Source organism: Natrix helvetica (assembly GCF_964273705.1).
Source record: "Natrix helvetica genome assembly, chromosome: 10".
Lineage (NCBI taxonomy): Eukaryota > Metazoa > Chordata > Lepidosauria > Squamata > Natricidae > Natrix > Natrix helvetica.
Window position 1 is genome coordinate 22989291 of NC_138561.1, and position 15976 is coordinate 23005266.

The 15976-nt window shown below is 59.9% G+C and overlaps 2 protein-coding genes across 2 annotated transcripts; both read left to right on the forward strand.

Moving 5' to 3' along the window:
* The first annotated feature begins 148 nt into the window (after window positions 1-148).
* On the forward strand, window positions 149-11112 carry SNTB2 (syntrophin beta 2). The gene is made up of 7 exons (XM_081963662.1): window positions 149-745; window positions 4925-5138; window positions 5583-5793; window positions 6150-6292; window positions 7221-7411; window positions 7903-8087; window positions 8414-11112. Exons 1-7 carry the CDS (start codon window positions 244-246, stop codon window positions 8504-8506), a joined length of 1539 nt encoding a protein of 512 aa, XP_081819788.1. The 5' UTR covers window positions 149-243; the 3' UTR covers window positions 8507-11112.
* A 487-nt stretch (window positions 11113-11599) lies between these two features.
* On the forward strand, window positions 11600-15910 carry VPS4A (vacuolar protein sorting 4 homolog A). Its single transcript, XM_081963148.1, has 11 exons — window positions 11600-11755; window positions 12251-12362; window positions 12464-12611; window positions 12734-12795; window positions 12878-12997; window positions 13078-13234; window positions 13406-13554; window positions 13682-13763; window positions 14424-14643; window positions 15130-15270; window positions 15494-15910. Exons 1-11 carry the CDS (start codon window positions 11735-11737, stop codon window positions 15593-15595), a joined length of 1314 nt encoding a protein of 437 aa, XP_081819274.1. The 5' UTR covers window positions 11600-11734; the 3' UTR covers window positions 15596-15910.
* Window positions 15911-15976: the final 66 nt, after the last annotated feature.

Here is a 15976-nt window from a genome sequence, read left to right on the forward strand (position 1 = left end):
CCCGCGGGCCTCCCTTTCAGCGGAAGGCTGCGCGCTCAGGCAGAGTCCCGCGCCGCTCCTGGAGAGGGGGGGGGGTCCCCACTTTCGCGCGGAGGTGCCGGCAGCCCCCCCGCGGCTCACGTGACGCGCTGCCCTTGGCACGAACCGGCGGGCGGGCGGGGCCAGCCTCCTCCCTCGCCCCCTCCCTCCCTGCCTGCCTGCAAGAGTCCCGCCCGCGCGCCCAGTGGCGGCGTCTCGGCGGGCATGGCGGTGTGGACGCGCGCCCGCAAGGCCGGGCTGGTGGAGGTGCTGCTGCGGGAGCGCTGGGTGCGGGCGGTGGCCGAGCTGAGCGGGGAGGCGCTGGCGCTGAGCTCCGAGCCGGAGCCGCGCAACGGGCTGCCCAACGGCGCCTCCGCCGCTCCCGCCGCCGCCTCGCCCTCCGCCTCCCCCGAGCGGGGCGCCGGAGCCCCCTCCCCGCCCTCCCCGCCGCGGGGCTCGGCGCCGGGCTCCCCTCCGGGCGGGGTGCGGCGCGTGCGGGTGGTGAAGGCGGAGGCGGGCGGGCTGGGCATCAGCATCAAGGGCGGGCGCGAGAACCGCATGCCGGTGCTCATCTCGCGCATCTTCCCGGGGCTGGCGGCCGAGCGCTGCGGGGCGCTGCACCTGGGCGACGCCATCCTGGCCGTCAACGGCCTCGACCTCCGCGACGCCACCCACGACCAGGCCGTGCAGGCGCTCAAGCGGGCCGGCCGGGAGGTCCTGCTGGAAGGTGAGCTGCGGGGAGGCGGCTACCCGGGGGCCCCTGGGGAGAGGGCGGAGGGCCAGCCGGTTGCCCTCGACGCGCCGCTCGTGTCGTGCCAGGCGCCGAAGGCCGGGGGAGGGGGGAACGGCGGCGCTGGTCCGGTTTCTGCCAGGTTCCCGGCTTTGGGCCGAGCGCCTCAGGCCAGCCTTCCAGCCCTTCCCTTACGAGGCCCGCTTAGCTTGCCCGGAGCAGGCTGCGTGGCTGGAGACCTGATGAAGGTCAGCGGGGGGGGGGGGGGGGGGCGTCGGGCAGCGAGTCCCTGGCTGTCGGGATGCTTTGGCAAAGGCCGCCTCTGTGTGTATTGGGGGGTCTGGCGTGTCATTTGGGGGCCCAGGGCTGCTCCTGCAGGGCCCTGGAGAGGGGAGTCTTTAACCCATCTGCAGCTTCAGGCATAAAGAAGCGGAGCTGATGGGGCTGCTGCCGGACACACCTGTGGCTTCCCAGCTCTTGTACATTCTTTGTCTTGGGGGGGGGGGGTGCTTGGTTGGGGCTTTGCTCTCTTCTTGGCCAAGGAGTGTCTCTTGTGGGCCCATAAGTGGTCCTGCAGGGGCTGGGGTGGGGTGGGCTTCCTGCTGTAACCCACAGCCTAGGAGCAGGCGAAGCGAAGTTTGGGTGCCAAGGGAGCAAGAATAGCACTGGATTTCGGAAGTGACCCAAGCAGCATTTTTCTATGCTGCTTCTCCTGTTGGAACACAGCCTGCCTTTCTCAACCTCTCTTGGATGAGAACTATTCCCCCCCCCACACACACACACACAATTCTCCATCCGCCCAGTAAGAGAAAGAAAGTGAGGCTCTTTTGTGTTGGCTGATGCCAGTCGCTCCTTTGTGGGGAGTCTGCAAAAGTGCTTGTAATAGCCGGGACTTCAAAGGGGTCCCCAACTCTGGAGGAGGACTGTCCTTCATTGCCCTGAGGTGGAAGGCTGGGCTTAGTCTGTGCCGATCTTTGGGAGTTGACAAGTGAAGCATGCAAGGCCTCTCCTCCCTGCACACTGGCCCCTCAGTTGGCCAAGCTTTCCCCTAAGTCTCCCCACTTTGTGCGCTGCCTGCAGCTGGGCTCAATCTCCCCACTTTGGCTCATCCCTTTTTCCTCCTACTTCCTATGCATGGTCAATGTCTCTGGGTGGAAAAGCATAGAGAAATTGCGGCAACCCCCTAAGGGACGGTGGGAAGAGTGATGGGACGGGGCCTTGTGGGGAGCTGGAAGGTCCCACCCAGCGGTGGCTGCTCCTCCCTCCCTCCGGCTTCCCCTCTGGGAGACTGGCATGGTCTCCTGCCACTCAGGGCTCTTTGCGGCTGAAAGGCAGCTGCGGACTTGGAACAGGGCATGTTTCTAGGGGGGTGGGTGCATTTCCTCCCCCCCCCCCATACACAAAATGCGAAAGGTAGTGAAAACATTGTGGAAAGCTTCCCTTTCTCTGAGCAGCGGCTCTTCCTTGGCACGCTGGAGAAGAATGGGGGCTGAGGCCAGCTGGGCTCAGTCTTGGTGGGAGCGGATGGAGCGACCTCTCAGGCTGCCTTGGCCTGTTGTTGCAAGCGAAGGTCCTTTGAACATCCCTCAAGAGACCAGGAATGTGGGTGGCATTCGGGGGTTTTGCAGCTGAAAGGGCCACTGTTAGGGGAGCCAAAGGTCACCTGAGACCACCCGACCATCCTTGGGGCCTTTTCGAACTGGGGCTCTGCCCAGGTTGAACCTCTTTGGAGTCACTTGCCTTGGTTCCTCCTGGGCAGCCAGCCTGACCCATAGAAGAGTTTTCTCTAGAGGCCCAAATATTTCTCTTCCTCCACAGGATTCCTTAAGCCCCTCCTCTCTCCTGCCTTTCAATCCAAGGGTTTGGGGGTGGGGTGCTGAATAAAACACTTGCCAGGTTTCCAAAAGATGCTCTTGCAAAGAAGATGACCGGCTGGGATTTGGAGCTGGCTGGAAAGGCGTGAAGGCTTCCTGGGCAACAGAGGGTAGGGAAGTTTTATGGACGGGGATGCTGGAGAGCGAACATCTGGTAGCCAGCTGTGGAGCTCCTCTTCTACTGAGCCAGCCTCCAAGGAGGGGCCTTTTTCCACTCTGTGGTCTGTGCAGAAGGAACGCTGCTGCCTCCGCCTCCCCCTCCCCCCCGGCTCCTCTTGGAGCTCCTGGGTCTGTAGAGAGGCCAGAGGGTGAATCTGAACCCCACAAAGTGCCCTGCTGGTTGGCAGGATGGCTCCCTCTGCACCACAGAGGCAGCTGTGCATGAGGCTGTGACTCTCCCCCTGCTCTTCTTTGCGGAGGCCTGGAGCCCCACTGGACAGGCTGGGCGCTAGGGCAGCATTGGTGCACGCCCTCTGCCACCGGCCCCTGTTAAGGCCAGCACCCTCTGCTGACCAGGCTCAGACAGCTAGTATCCTGCTGCCACTTCTGCAGTGCCCTGGTTGGAAAACAGCTATAAAGACCTGCTCTGCTCTTGCCTCCTTGGTGACTTGTGGGTGATCTTAATGTTGGGCGAGCCCTTTGGTCCTCCCAGAGAGAAATAATCTCCTTTATTTTTATGGGTTCCCTTGTCTTTGGCACCTGCCCTTGCTTCAGACCTCCCTTGGGGTGGTGAGGCCCCTGTGCCTGGCAGGGCTGCTCGGGAGAGTTGCCTTTAAACAAAGGGCTTCAAAAGTGCCTTTTAGGGCTGCAATGTGTCTGGGCATAAGCTGTCAGCCCCCGACGGCAAGCTGATCCCAGGAATGCGGAGCCTGGGATTTGCATGGGGAAACGGAGACGGCATTTCCCCTGGGCCTGCTTCAACCGGAGGCGGATGAGAAGGCGAGCGGCTGATGCCGGATGCCCTTTCCTGGTGCCCCCATGCCAGCTGCTTCCTCTGCACATACCCTTGGCTCGGTCCCCATCAGGAGAGCCAAGTGACTGCCTGGGACAGGGAGATCCTTCTGGGAAGAGCAGCCCAGCAGAAAGATGATTTGCCTATAGGTCATGAAGACTTCATTGTCTGCTAAAAAGGGGAAATGGTTTGTGTTTATTTAGAAGTTACTTCTTCACCCCTCTAGGACTGCTCTTCCACCAGCTGATCTTCCTGAAGGCTGAAGGATTAGTGAAGGGACTTTGAGGGTTTTTTTAAGGTTTTGTTAAGCACCTGCCGGAGGTTTCTGTGGCTGGCAGGCACCTTCGCAATCAGGGGCTCATGTGTATCCACTGCCTCTGTGGGCAGAGCATTGATCCAGATTCGCACTCTCCTTTTGGCATTCTCTCTCTGCATGGCTTCTGACCAAGAGCTCAGGCAGAGCAAAGGCTAACGTAGATTGTGAGCCATTTGCAATCAGATCAAAGGCCTCCTCTAGTGGCTGTATCTTTGCTGGGGGTGACTGCCCCAGAAACCGCCCACGGCTGCCTCTGCACCCTGGGGCCAAGTAGAGCTTCCCTGCAGCTTCTCTTTGCTGGAGCCAAGATGTCTTCCGGGTGCCAACTGTCCCTGCTGAGCAGGATTAGGAGCCTGGCTGCACTAATCCTCTCTGGAGGGCAGCAGGGCACAGAGCTGATCCCTGAACCAGCGTCTTGGGTGGGGCTGTTCTCCTTGCCAGGGAAGTGGGGGGCTGCCCCAGAGCGAGAACGGTTGGCCTCCCCACACCTCTTTGCTGCTGCCCGGCGGGGTGGGCAGCATGGAGCAGCTCAGAAATGGGGAGCTGGGCTGTTGGACCGTGCTGTGGGAGAGCCTTCCTCCGGAGGGCCTGCCATGCTTTTCAGGGGGGCACGGGAAGCCTCACCTGCTCTCAGTGGCGTTTGCGCTGAGCACGGTGACAGGTCCCCACCAGGGGATTGTGCTGGTGAAATGGCCCCTTGGCGTGGGAGTGGCTGCAGGCAGAGAGCAAAGAGGCAGTGAGAAGAGGGGGAATCCGCCTTGCAAGAGTCCATCTTGACAAAACAGCCTCCCCTGATGTCACCGCCTGCCCTTCCTTTGCCTGGCAGCTTCATGGGGGGCGGTGGGGGGAGGTCTGTGATGCGAATCCAGGGGGAGAGAGAGCAGATGGATCCTTGATATGAGTGCCCTGGGGCTGCCTTCTGCCCAAATGACCTCCCCGGGTTCAGCCCACCGAGGGAGCCCCCAGGGGGAGTCACTCTGGGGTCTTGGACTCCTGGGAGGTGCTCAGCCCCTCCCTTCTCGCCTTGCTCTTAGTGAAGCACATGCGGGAGGCCACTCCGTACATCAAGAAGCCGTCGCTGGTGTCCGACCTGCCGTGGGACGGGGCATTTCCGCAGTCGCTCAGCCTCGGCCTCAGCGAGGAGCCTGGCTCCCCAAAGCACCAGAGCCCCCCGCAGGACCGTAAAGTCATCCCTTTGAAGATGTGCTACGCTGCCAGGAACCTGAGCATGCCGGACCTGGAGAACAGGTCAGAGGGCTGGGCAAGCAGAAGATGTTGCATGGCAGCCGTTGTCTCCTTACATGAGGACTAGCAGCCTGGGCTGACTTCCAGGGTGCAGCTAGAAACCCACCCACCCATGATCCTTTCAAGGTTGCAGCCCTGCACCCAGGCCTGCCGCTTGCAAGGCAGCCCTGGCAGCTGTAGCGTTGCATCAGGGAGGGGAACCGCTGCGCCAAAGGCTGCCTTGGGGTGGAGCAGAATCTGGCGGAGAGCAGGCGGGGAGGGGGGTGCCCCCTCGGGCGCCCTCACTGGAGGAGACCCTCTTTCCCGGCCATCGGCCCAAAGGCTTCTTGGGATGGGGGGCAGGGAGCGAGTGCGAGTCTCACAGGCTGTTCACCTGCCCTGTAAGATACCCCGACCCGTCTCCGCTGGATATGGATGGGGCAGAGCTGGCTTCCTCTCTCTCCGCAGGCTGATTGAACTGCACTCGCCCGACAGCCGGAACGCCCTGATTCTTCGCTGCAAGGACACGGCCACGGCGCATTCGTGGTTCACGGCAATCCACAGCAACATCATGGCCCTCCTCCCACAGGTCCTGGCCGAGCTCAATGCCATGCTGGGGGCCAGCCACGCGCCAGGCAGCAGCCGGGAGGTGAAGCAGATCGCCTGGCTGGCTGAGCAGGTGAGCCCCTCCCCCCCCCCCCGGTTCCTTCGTAGGGCGAACTTTTCCCTGGCTGGCAGCCAAAGGGAGGGGAGGGATCCAGCTGGAGGCCAGAAAGCCCTAGCCCCTCCCCCACCACTGGTAACTCAAAAGGTGGGAGAAGGTGTGTGCGTGTGTGTGTGTGTGTGTGTGTGTGTGTGTGTGTGTGGCGGGGTTCCCCTTATCTGAATTTACTCCTGATCCTTGTCTGTAAGCAGCTCCCCCACAAGGGGGTCCTCCTGCCCTGGGCCCCTCTACATGGCCTCTTGCTAGCCCTGGGCCCCAGCTTCCCCGTAAAGGTCTCAGCGCCCCCTTCCCACTCTCTTGGCTTCCTGCAGGCCAGACTGGATGGCGGGCGGCAGCATTGGCGGCCGGTCCTTTTGGCCGTGACGGAGAAGGACCTGCTACTCTTTGACTCCGTGCCCTGGACGAGGGACGCCTGGGCCTCCCCCTGCCACAGCTACCCTCTGGTGGCCACCAGGTGGGGAAACCTCCAGCCTCAGGCCACACACAAGGCCTTCCGGAAGGGGAGGGGGGACCCTGTGAGTGCTGGGGGCCGGCTGCCTCTGGGCCTGGGGCTCTGATCCAGCAGTTCTCATGAAGGCCCAGGGTGGTCTTCCCTTCTGGAGCCCCCTGCCCATCGCCTCCTGCAATGCCTTCTGGGAAGTTTCTCCCTGCGCTTGTTTTGGAAGTTTTCTTCCGGAGGCAGAAAGTCCCAGGTTGCTTCCTGCAATCAGAAAAGCCGCTGGCAGCTCTCCCCGCTGTGCCTCAGGTGAAGCAGAGCTGCTGGGGGTGGGGGTGGCGGGGAGGTTGGGGGGGCTAGAGGGGGAATTGGCTGCCAACCCTGGCAGAAAAGCCTTGTTGGGCATCCTTGCCTGCCTCCCCTCCCCTTCCCACCCCCGCCTCCAAGCTGCCAAGGAGAGCAGGGCTGCCTTGCTCCTGCCATTGCTTTGGCTTCAGCCTTTATGCTCGGCCTTTGCAAGAAGGAAGTGGCGCTTGTGCAGGGGAGGGGGCGGAGAGGTGAGCTGTCAGGCCTCCCCCCACAGGCTTCTGCTGCGTGGGATTAGTGGGGGGCTCCGAGGGAGGGGCGGGGTGGCTGGCAGAGACTTGGCGGGACACCTTCGGGTTGCCTCCCCAGTGTCCAAAGTCCTCCCAAAGTATTCGCCTGCTCATGGGGTGCTGCTGCTCTGTGGCCAGTCCGCTCCCCCCGCTAGGGTTCTTTCCCGACCTTTGGTGGGGAGAACAGGGTGCAGTGGGGGTGGGCTTGAGGGAGGGTCTTTGTAATAAGGAAAGAACCCCCCCCCCCAATAATTTCTGCAGTCCCCCTGGGGTGGGGTGGGGGGCTTATTTGTTCAGAGCAAGTCTCACACACCCAGCTTGCAACTGCTGCTCCTTTGCCCCCAACGCAGGCTGGTGCATTCAGGCTGCAGGTCGCCCTGCCTGGGTTCAGACCTCAGCTTTGCTACGCGGTCCGGTTCTCGCCAGGGCATCGAGATGCACGTTTTCCGTGTGGAGACACACCGTGACCTCTCCACCTGGACCAGGACCCTGGTGCAGGGCTGCCATGCCGCTGCAGAGCTCATCAAAGAGGTCTCCGTAGGTACGGCCTGGCTGCCCAGCCTGAGGACTGTGGCCCCTCCTCTCCTGAACCCTGGAGGAATCCCAGGCGGTCAGTCTAGCAAATGGGGGGGGGGGGATTATGTCCACCAGCTACAGGGTTGGTGCCCTTGGCAGCAAGAACGATGGGAGCAGGCAGTGGAGTGGGAGTCCTTGCCTTGAGGAATTGGCAGCCTAAGGCAGGCCAGCGAGTCCCTGCCTCCAAGGCTCTTTGGCCCGGCCATCGCAGGGAAACCCTGCTCCTTTCATGTGGCCATGTCGCCCAGGCTGGGCATCCTGGCTCTCGGGCAGATCAGGCATCGCCTGTTGAAGTAAGCAGTCGTCGTCCCCCTGGACTTGAAGGGCAGAAGGTGGGGACCAGCCCTGGACAAGAAGAGGAGAGCAGAGCAAGCCTGGGCCCAGTTGACCCCTGGGGTGGCCCTCCCCTCCCCTCCTCCTGACCATGGAGGCTCTGCTTTGTGTCTTTCGGCCTAGGCTGCGTCTGGAACAGCCAGGACGTTCGGCTCACCATCCACTATGAAAACGGCTTCACCGTGTGCAGCGAGGGAACCGGTTTCACCGGCCTCCTCCTCCGATACCCCTTTGAGAAGTTGAAGATGTCTGCTGACGATGGAGTCCGAAACCTGTACTTGGACTTTGGCGGCCCGGAGGGGGAACTGGTGAGTGGCCGGTTGAGAGAGGCAGGGGGAGAGCCATCGTCTGGCAATGTTTGCCTCAAGGGGGACTGTGGAGTTAGACAAGTCCCTGCAATGCCGCTGGAGAAGAAGGAGGAAGGCCTTTTGCTCTCACGCTCGAGGGAGGAGGAGGAGGAGGCAGCCACAGAAATGGTGCACTAAAAATGGCCACCACTGGTAACCAGAAAGCCACCTGAGCTTAGAGGTTTGGCTACACCTGACTTCAGTTTTGTGTGGGACAAAGGGGTGGGTGCTGGCCTCTTGACATGGCAGGGGGTGACCCTCCCTCCCTCCCGGGTTCTCCTCCACAGACCCTGGAGATGCACTCCTGCCCCAAACCCTTGGTCTTCGTCCTGCACACCTTCCTGTCTGCCAAAGTGACCCGCCTGGGCCTCCTGGCCTAGCCACAGTCGCCGCCACCATTGCTGCAGCCGCCACCACGTGGTTCCTGGCCTTGGGAAGCTCCCCCTGCCAGCCTCAGTGCCTTGCCTGGACTTGGAATGGTCCCGTCTCTCCCCTTCTGAAGGGCTCTGCGGAGGCTGCAGCCTTAAACCCTTTGCCTGGTCAGGGCAGGGCAGGCAGGAGCCGTAGAAGGAGCAATTCTCTGGTTGGATCGTGTGAAGCCATCGTTCTGTTACACTTACCAGATGTGCCTTTCGGTGGCAGCCGGGAAGAGAAAGGAAGCTTCCTCCCAGAAGAAGCAAAGTGGTGCCTTGTGTGCCCTAACCAGCTTGCTGCTGCTGCTGCTGCTGCTGCTGCTGCTGGAGGGGGGGTATGGACGAGGCTGGGGGCTGCTGTTCGGTTGGCTGCCGGGTTCCAAATCAGCAGGGCCCCCAAAGGCTCCGTCCCCCCTCCGATCTGAGTTTTAGTCTGAGAGCCAGTAAAAGGAGCACCTCGGCTGAAGAGATTCTTCTCAGCATGAGAAAACGTCTGATTCAGAAACCAGCGCAGGGAAACTGAGTAGCTTTCTTTGAGCATCTCCGGCTTGCTATGTATCTTACTACAAAGGGAGATGTTCTTTGACCCGCTCCCTTGCCCATTTTGACACTGACCGTTACACTAGAGTAGCCAAGCCTGAATCCCACTTTTTACTATTTATCTTCCTCTGCAGAACCTGCCCCAGCTTGAGTGAATGTACCCACAATTCCTAACGGGGCACTTCCAAAAATACTCAGCACCTGCTAATGCAGAGTCAGGAGGCCACACCAGCCACAAAATAGACCCTCCTTTCCCCTCGGGCCCAGAGTTGTCCCTCTGCATCAAAAGGAATTTGGTCTCTTGAGACAATAGTTGAGTCATCAGGAAAAAGCAGTGGACTCTGTGTTTCTTGCTCTCCTGAGGAAAGAAATGAAATTGTAAACATTGAGTGGTGCCCTGGTTCTTGCCCAGAGGAGGGAGTAGTCCGTGAGATGCCCCCAGTTCTGGCTCCAGTGGAGGGGATGGGTAGGAGGGGCTGCTACCAAGGAGGACCCCCCTGCACCATTCAAGGAGGGCGGGGGTGGGGCATCAGGCTGCCTCCTTGGGACTTACAAAGGGGGCCCAGCAGAGATCTTGCCACGGGGGCCCGGGAGAAGAGCCAGAGGTTGCAGCCTCCGTTCCTCCTGGTATCGGCAGTCTGGAATGGGTCTTGGGCATCATTTGAAAAGGGAACAGCCCTCTCCTCTGACCGTTGAGCCTCCATCCTTTTAGATCCTAGGTCACCCTCTTGACCCAGGTGAAGGCTTCCTGACCCCTCCTGCAAAGGATTCGGGCCCTCTCAGTGGAAGGCTGGTGCTCTGGCCCTTGCCCTGTGTGTCTGGCTGCTCTGTCAGGGCTGGAATTTGGGCTTCACAGAAACCTCAAGGAAGGTTCGTTCCTGGCCCTTCTCTGGTAAAAGCCAATATTCAGTGGTGCTGGAGTCCCTTTCTGAAGGAAATGCCTTTTCCCAGTCGCCTTCAGCTTCCCTTCCCTCCGTCTGCCCTTAGACAGAGAGGGCTGAAGGAGTTGCAGCTGATCCTTTGCTGCTCGGTCCACCAGCCAGGCCCCATCCAGGGTTCCTGCCAGGGACCCTCTTACATCTTTCAGAAAAAGGCCCTTGCCTGGGAGGAGGGGCTATGAATGTATGACATCGAGGGACAAAATCTGGCTGGCATTCGGTTTTCAAACGGTGCTTTTATATCACAGGGATAAGCTGTTATTACCAAATTGAGACAAATGTTTAAAAATACAGGTGAGGAAGTGCAGCTTGACTCTCGTGTTCTCACCCTTTTTACATAGCACTTTTCCTAGGAACTCCAGATCCAATTTTTCAGCCCAGGGATGAGGTTGCAACGAGGTAGGAGGCCACTGCCCTGAGTGTTTAGACCCCGAATTGAGGAGGAGCATAAGGCTGGAGTGCGGGACGAAGCTCCAACGGTGGAGAATTTGAGGTGGGAGGCAAGAACAGATTTCGGGGCTTTCTTCTTGCTAATGTTTTTTAGGCCAGGGAAAGACTTTAATCCATTAATTTAATTACTGAACTCTCGCTGATTGGCTGGAGTTTCCCACCACCTGTCAGGTGTCAGGAGTTTACAGAAAGGGCAAACACAACTGTTAATAGGCCCAAAGTGCCAAAGAGGTCTTGAAATTTTGCACAGAAATCACTACAAGTAAGCGTAGTCTGTGTTAAGGCTGTGCAAAGCTGTATGTCTGTGTGACTTATGTTGATTGTCATAATCTAATGTGGAGTATTGCAACAGATGCCGTCACAATCAAATCCTCAATGTACAACCAGCTTTATTTTTTTATTCTTCGTACATGGTATTTATACAATGACTTGCTTTTCCAATGATTTTAAATACAATTCTGGGGGGTCTCCGGGTTCTCAAGAGGCGATATTTGGAGCATGTCTGATCTTTGCCAGCAGAGAAATTCCAAAAAATTCTAGAAAACCTGAGGGCTCCTGGTCCCAGTTACTCTCCACCGTGTCACATTGTACATTACAATGAAGGGCGACAAAGGGCAAGTGTATAATAAAGTATTATTAGTTTTAGCCTTGACTGCTGCTTTGTGTGGGGGGGGGGGGGGAGAGAACTTTAACCCTCAGCAGTGAATTGGCAGCGGGTGAGAAAAATGGGAAGGGGAAGCGGGGAGAGATGCCCCCCAATCCAATGGGCCAGAGTGCGTTGGAGGCGCGGAACCGTGGGGGGGGGGAGGATGGGGGACCTCCCCTCGTAGGACGGAGCCCGGGTCCCTCCGGGCATGGAAGGGAGGGCCTCGGGGGGGGGGGTCCTTCTCCCGAAGAAGCGGCGGCTCCTCTGCACTCGGTGGGTCGGGGGCACGGTGACCCCGCGAGGTGAGCCGTTCTTGGGGGGGGGAGTCCTTCCGCTTCTCCCCCGCCGCTTTCCGCGGCCGACCCGCTGCTGAAAGACCAGCGAGGAGGGACGCTGCAGGCGGAGCAGCGGCAGCGCTTGGCCGGGGGACTACCTCTCCCATCAGCCCGCGCGCCAGCCGACAGCCCGCCCCGCCCCCGCGCGTTGCTGTTCCCGCGCCGGCCTGCAGGGGCGCTCTGCGGACAGGCCGCCACCACCGCCGCCCCTCCTCCTCCCCGGAGCCCCGCGACCCCGCCGCCGCCCGCCGCCGCCGCCGGTGCTGCCTCCGCGGGCAGGGATGCAATGACCACGTCCGCCCTCCAGGTGCCTCCGCCGCCCAGCCCACGCGCCCCACTCCCGGCTCCAGGCCTCCCGAGCCGCCCGGCCTTCGCCCCCGGGGCTGCCGCGGCCTCTGCCGGCCCACCTGGCGCGCCCGCCGCCAACCTCCACGCCAAGCAGCGGCGGCGCTCGGAGGAGCCGTCGGGGGCCGCAGGGCCCCCTCCTCCATTGCGCCGGCCCGGCCCGAAGGAGGCGGTTGGGCTGCCGCGGGGCCCGAGCGCTCCCCCGCCCCCTCCCCTGCAAGGCTGTGGGGCTCCCGGTCCCTCCCGAAGCGGCTCCCTTGGGGCCTCCGGGGGGGGGGGGAGAGGTGGGTGCCGTGAAGGGGCGCTGCGGAAAAGCCCCGGTGGAGAGCCCGAGGGGCGCCGCAGGGGAAGGAAGGGCCGCGGGGGGGGGCGCTTGGCCGGCTCCTCTCCTGGCCCCTGGCAGCCCTGGGGGCTTCCCGGCTGACCCCTCGCCCTTGGCCCCGGGCTGTCCTTCCAGAAAGCCATTGACCTGGTCACCAAAGCCACAGAGGAGGACAAGGCAGGGAGCTATGAGGAAGCGCTGCGCCTCTACCAGCACTCCGTGGAGTACTTCTTGCACGCCATCAAGTGTGAGTCCAAGAGGGTCAAGGGGAGGGGGAGGGCAGGCCCAGGGGGGGCCAAGGGAAGGGGCCCTGGTTCTAGCACCCCGTCTGTCTGCTCGGCCCCGCAGATGACGCGCACAGCGACAAGGCCAAAGAGAGCATCCGGGCAAAGTGTGCCCAGTACCTGGACCGGGCGGAGAAGCTGAAGGACTATTTGCGGAACAAGGGCAAGCAGAGCAAGAAGCCGGTCAAGGAGGCCCAGAATGACAGCAAGGGGTAAGGGCCGGAGGGGGCATCCCCCAGGAAGGCTTCAGGGAGGTAACCTGGGGGCGCTGCCTGTGCCAAAGCCGACTGGAGAGGAGCCTTTGCTCTGCTCATGGCCTGGTCTTCCTCTGCAGCAGCGACAGCGACAGTGAGGGTGACAACCCGGAGAAGAAGAAGCTGCAAGAGCAGCTGATGGGTAAGCCTGCCCCACTCACCCCGGGGGCTCAGAGACCGCTCTGCTCCGCCTGAGTACTCAGCTCAAACTGCCTTGTCTGCAGGTGCCATTGTGATGGAGAAGCCCAACGTGCGATGGAGCGACGTAGCGGGCCTGGAGGGGGCCAAGGAGGCCCTGAAGGAAGCCGTCATCCTGCCCATCAAATTTCCTCACCTGTTTACAGGTGAGGCCAGGGGGTCTCTCTCCACGTTCTCTGAGGTGTTTTGGGATGAATGAAGCCATTTCCTCTCCTCTCTCGGTCAGGCAAGCGTACACCCTGGCGTGGGATCCTCCTCTTCGGCCCCCCAGGAACTGGGAAGTCCTTCCTGGCCAAAGCAGTGGCCACCGAGGCCAGCAACTCCACCTTCTTCTCCATCTCGTCTTCAGACCTGGTGTCCAAGTGGCTGGGGGAGAGTGAAAAGTAGGTGGGGAGGGCAGGGCTTGCTCTGTGGGGTATTGGCCCTTGGAGAATGGGGCCAGGAGTGAAATGAGGCAGCATGGTGGGTCTCCATGGGGAGTTTGCTTCCACTGTGGGAAGCCTGCATGCGTGCTGTCCTGGCCCTCTCCTCACTCTCCCCGGCTTCCTCTTTAGGCTGGTGAAGAACCTCTTTGAGTTGGCCAGGCAGCACAAGCCGTCCATCATTTTCATCGATGAGGTGGACTCTCTTTGCGGCTCCCGAAACGAGAACGAGAGCGAAGCTGCTCGCAGGATCAAAACAGAATTCCTGGTGCAAATGCAGGGTGGGTGCTGGGTGCTGGAACAGCTGCTGTTCTCAGGCCAATGGCCAGGGCTGAGCAGTCGGGTCCGGGAGTGTGGGGCCTGCTCTCTCCAGAAAGGGTGACTCGGACCACTTCTTTTTTTCGTCAGGTGTTGGGAATAATAACGACGGCACTTTGGTCTTGGGCGCCACCAATATCCCCTGGGTACTGGATGCTGCCATTCGGAGGAGGTGGGTGATAGGCCTGCGTGTGTGGGTGAGTTTAGCCTGGCAGAAATGAAGTAATCACACTGTGTGTAAGTAAAAATACCCGAAATTCAGGTTCACAGGGAAGAGATTGTAGTTCTCTGAATAAAAAACAAACAGGAAAAAAGGCAGTTCCTCAACCTCGCACTGCAGGAATATTCTGTGCCTTTTTAAAGTCACCATCGGATGATGTGTGATTTCTGCCCTTCGTACTTCTGACTAGAATGCCGTGCTGTGTGGGCCACACCAGGTGCAGCACGTAGCTGAGCTTTGGCTGGCTTGAAAAGTACCTGGGTGGGAGGGTTGCGGGCAGTCCCCCGGCTGGGGCCCAGAACAAGCATCCTGTAAAAATACCTTCATAGACAAGCGTCATCCGTTGGGGGGGTGGGGGTGGGGCCCTGCAGGGAGGTCCGTTTTATTTGCTAGTACAAAGAAGCACAAGAACAAACTAAAACCGACTAGATGTTGGACTGAAGGCTTTTCACTAACCTCTTGGCCAAATGCAGTTAGCTGAAAGCGCCCCAGAGAAGAGGGGTTGCTGTCAGCACACATGGGCAGGAGGACGGGAGACAGGTGCCCGTGGAGGCACACCCATGCCACGCAACCCAGCCTTGGAGATTGACCCCTGCATTCCTTCCCACATAGGTTTGAGAAACGCATTTACATCCCGCTTCCAGAGCAGCTGGCTCGTGCCCAGATGTTTAAGCTACACCTGGGCAACACCCCACACAACCTGGCTGAAGCTGACATTCACGAACTGGCCCGAAAGACGGATGGCTACTCGGGGGCCGATATTAGCATCATTGTGCGGGATGCCCTGATGCAGCCCGTTCGCAAAGTGCAGTCAGCCACACACTTTAAAAAGGTGAGTCTGGCAGTGTGTGTGTGTGTGTGTGTGCGCGCGCGTGACTACAATATTCTGATGGCTTCTGGTAGAGCAGAGCACTTTAGCTGTGAAAGGGACGAGCTCCCTGCCCACCTTTCTTCATGCAGGGCTCACCCGTTGCTTACCCACCCGCACCTGGTTTTTCTAACTTCCATTTCTTTCTGTGGGGAGGATTACCGAACACAGCATACATTGTTCCCGTCATTCAGTGGGAGCAATTGGACTCCAAGATCAGAGCGTTGAAGGCCTTGGTGGTCTGGCAGGAGACTTCCAAGACTGGTTCTCTTCCTCCTGCCGCCTTTGTCACCGTCTTGGACCGCTGTTACTGGAGAGCAGGTGGCGATTGAGGGGAGACTCATCTGCCAGCCCGTTCCTTTCTCCCCTACATTGCTGCTGGGCCTCCTTTCCCATACCTGTGGGTTAGACAGCCCTCCTGGTCACCTACCGCTTGTATCCTTACTGCAGGTTCACGGACCTTCTCGCGCCAATCCTGGTGTGCTGGTAGATGACCTGCTGACTCCTTGTTCACCAGGGGATCCTGGGGCCCTTGAGATGACCTGGATGGAGGTGCCCGGGGACAAACTTCTGGAGCCGTTGGTCTGCATGGTAAGCGGTTATGACAAAACCCCTTTCCTCCCTTCCCCCTGTCCTAGGCCAAACTCTGAAACAACACACCCAGTGCTTCTGTGTGGAATATGGGTCTACAAAGCGGGACTGAGCACAAAGCTAAGCGAGGGTATAAAGCATCCGTCCGTTGCCCCTTACGTTGAAGGGAATATGGCCGAGATGCTGGACGTTCGGGGGTTCTGAACATTCTCTCTCTTTGCAGTTAGATATGTTGCGCTCGCTAGCCACCACCCGCCCCACGGTCAATGCGGAAGACCTCCTGAAGGTGAAGAAGTTCACAGAAGACTTTGGCCAAGAGGGTTAATGCTGCACCTGTGGGATGCCCCATTGTTAGGTGGGAGCAGCCAAGGGCCCATTTTCCTGGCCATGCGTGGAAGTGGCCGGGAGTGGCTGGTGGACTCTGCCATGCAGAAGCTTCAGTCTCCACCTGTCCCCGCTGGAGGATCTCTGGCTGGGGATGGAAAGGGACCCACTGGGGTATCAAGGGACAAGAGCAAGCCTGACTTGGTCTGCTGTGTTTTTCTCCTCCCGTGTCAAATACCCCAGATTTCTGGTTTTTTTCTTTTATTTCCGATGCTTAGTTTCTCTTATCAAAAATAAAAGCAGCCCAAGTCCCTTATGCTTCCAGCCATTTCCTCAGCCCCCCCCTCCCACCAGTGAGTGCACTTGTGTTCCCCAAAGAAAA

What these genes read in the sequence shown, in the direction of transcription:
- VPS4A (XM_081963148.1), top strand. Translation starts at nt 11,735, where the DNA reads ATGACCACGTCCGCCCTCCAG. An exon ending in GCCCAGAATGACAGCAAGGG is followed by an intron (nt 12,612 to 12,733) that starts GTAAGGGCCGGA and finishes CTTCCTCTGCAG; the next exon opens with CAGCGACAGCGACAGTGAGG. An exon ending in GATGCTGCCATTCGGAGGAG is followed by an intron (nt 13,764 to 14,423) that starts GTGGGTGATAGG and finishes CTTCCCACATAG; the next exon opens with GTTTGAGAAACGCATTTACA.
- SNTB2 (XM_081963662.1), top strand. Translation starts at nt 244, where the DNA reads ATGGCGGTGTGGACGCGCGCCCGCAAGGCCGGGCTGGTGGAGGTGCTG. An exon ending in ATGCCGGACCTGGAGAACAG is followed by an intron (nt 5,139 to 5,582) that starts GTCAGAGGGCTG and finishes CTCTCTCCGCAG; the next exon opens with GCTGATTGAACTGCACTCGC. An exon ending in GCGGCCCGGAGGGGGAACTG is followed by an intron (nt 8,088 to 8,413) that starts GTGAGTGGCCGG and finishes TCTCCTCCACAG; the next exon opens with ACCCTGGAGATGCACTCCTG.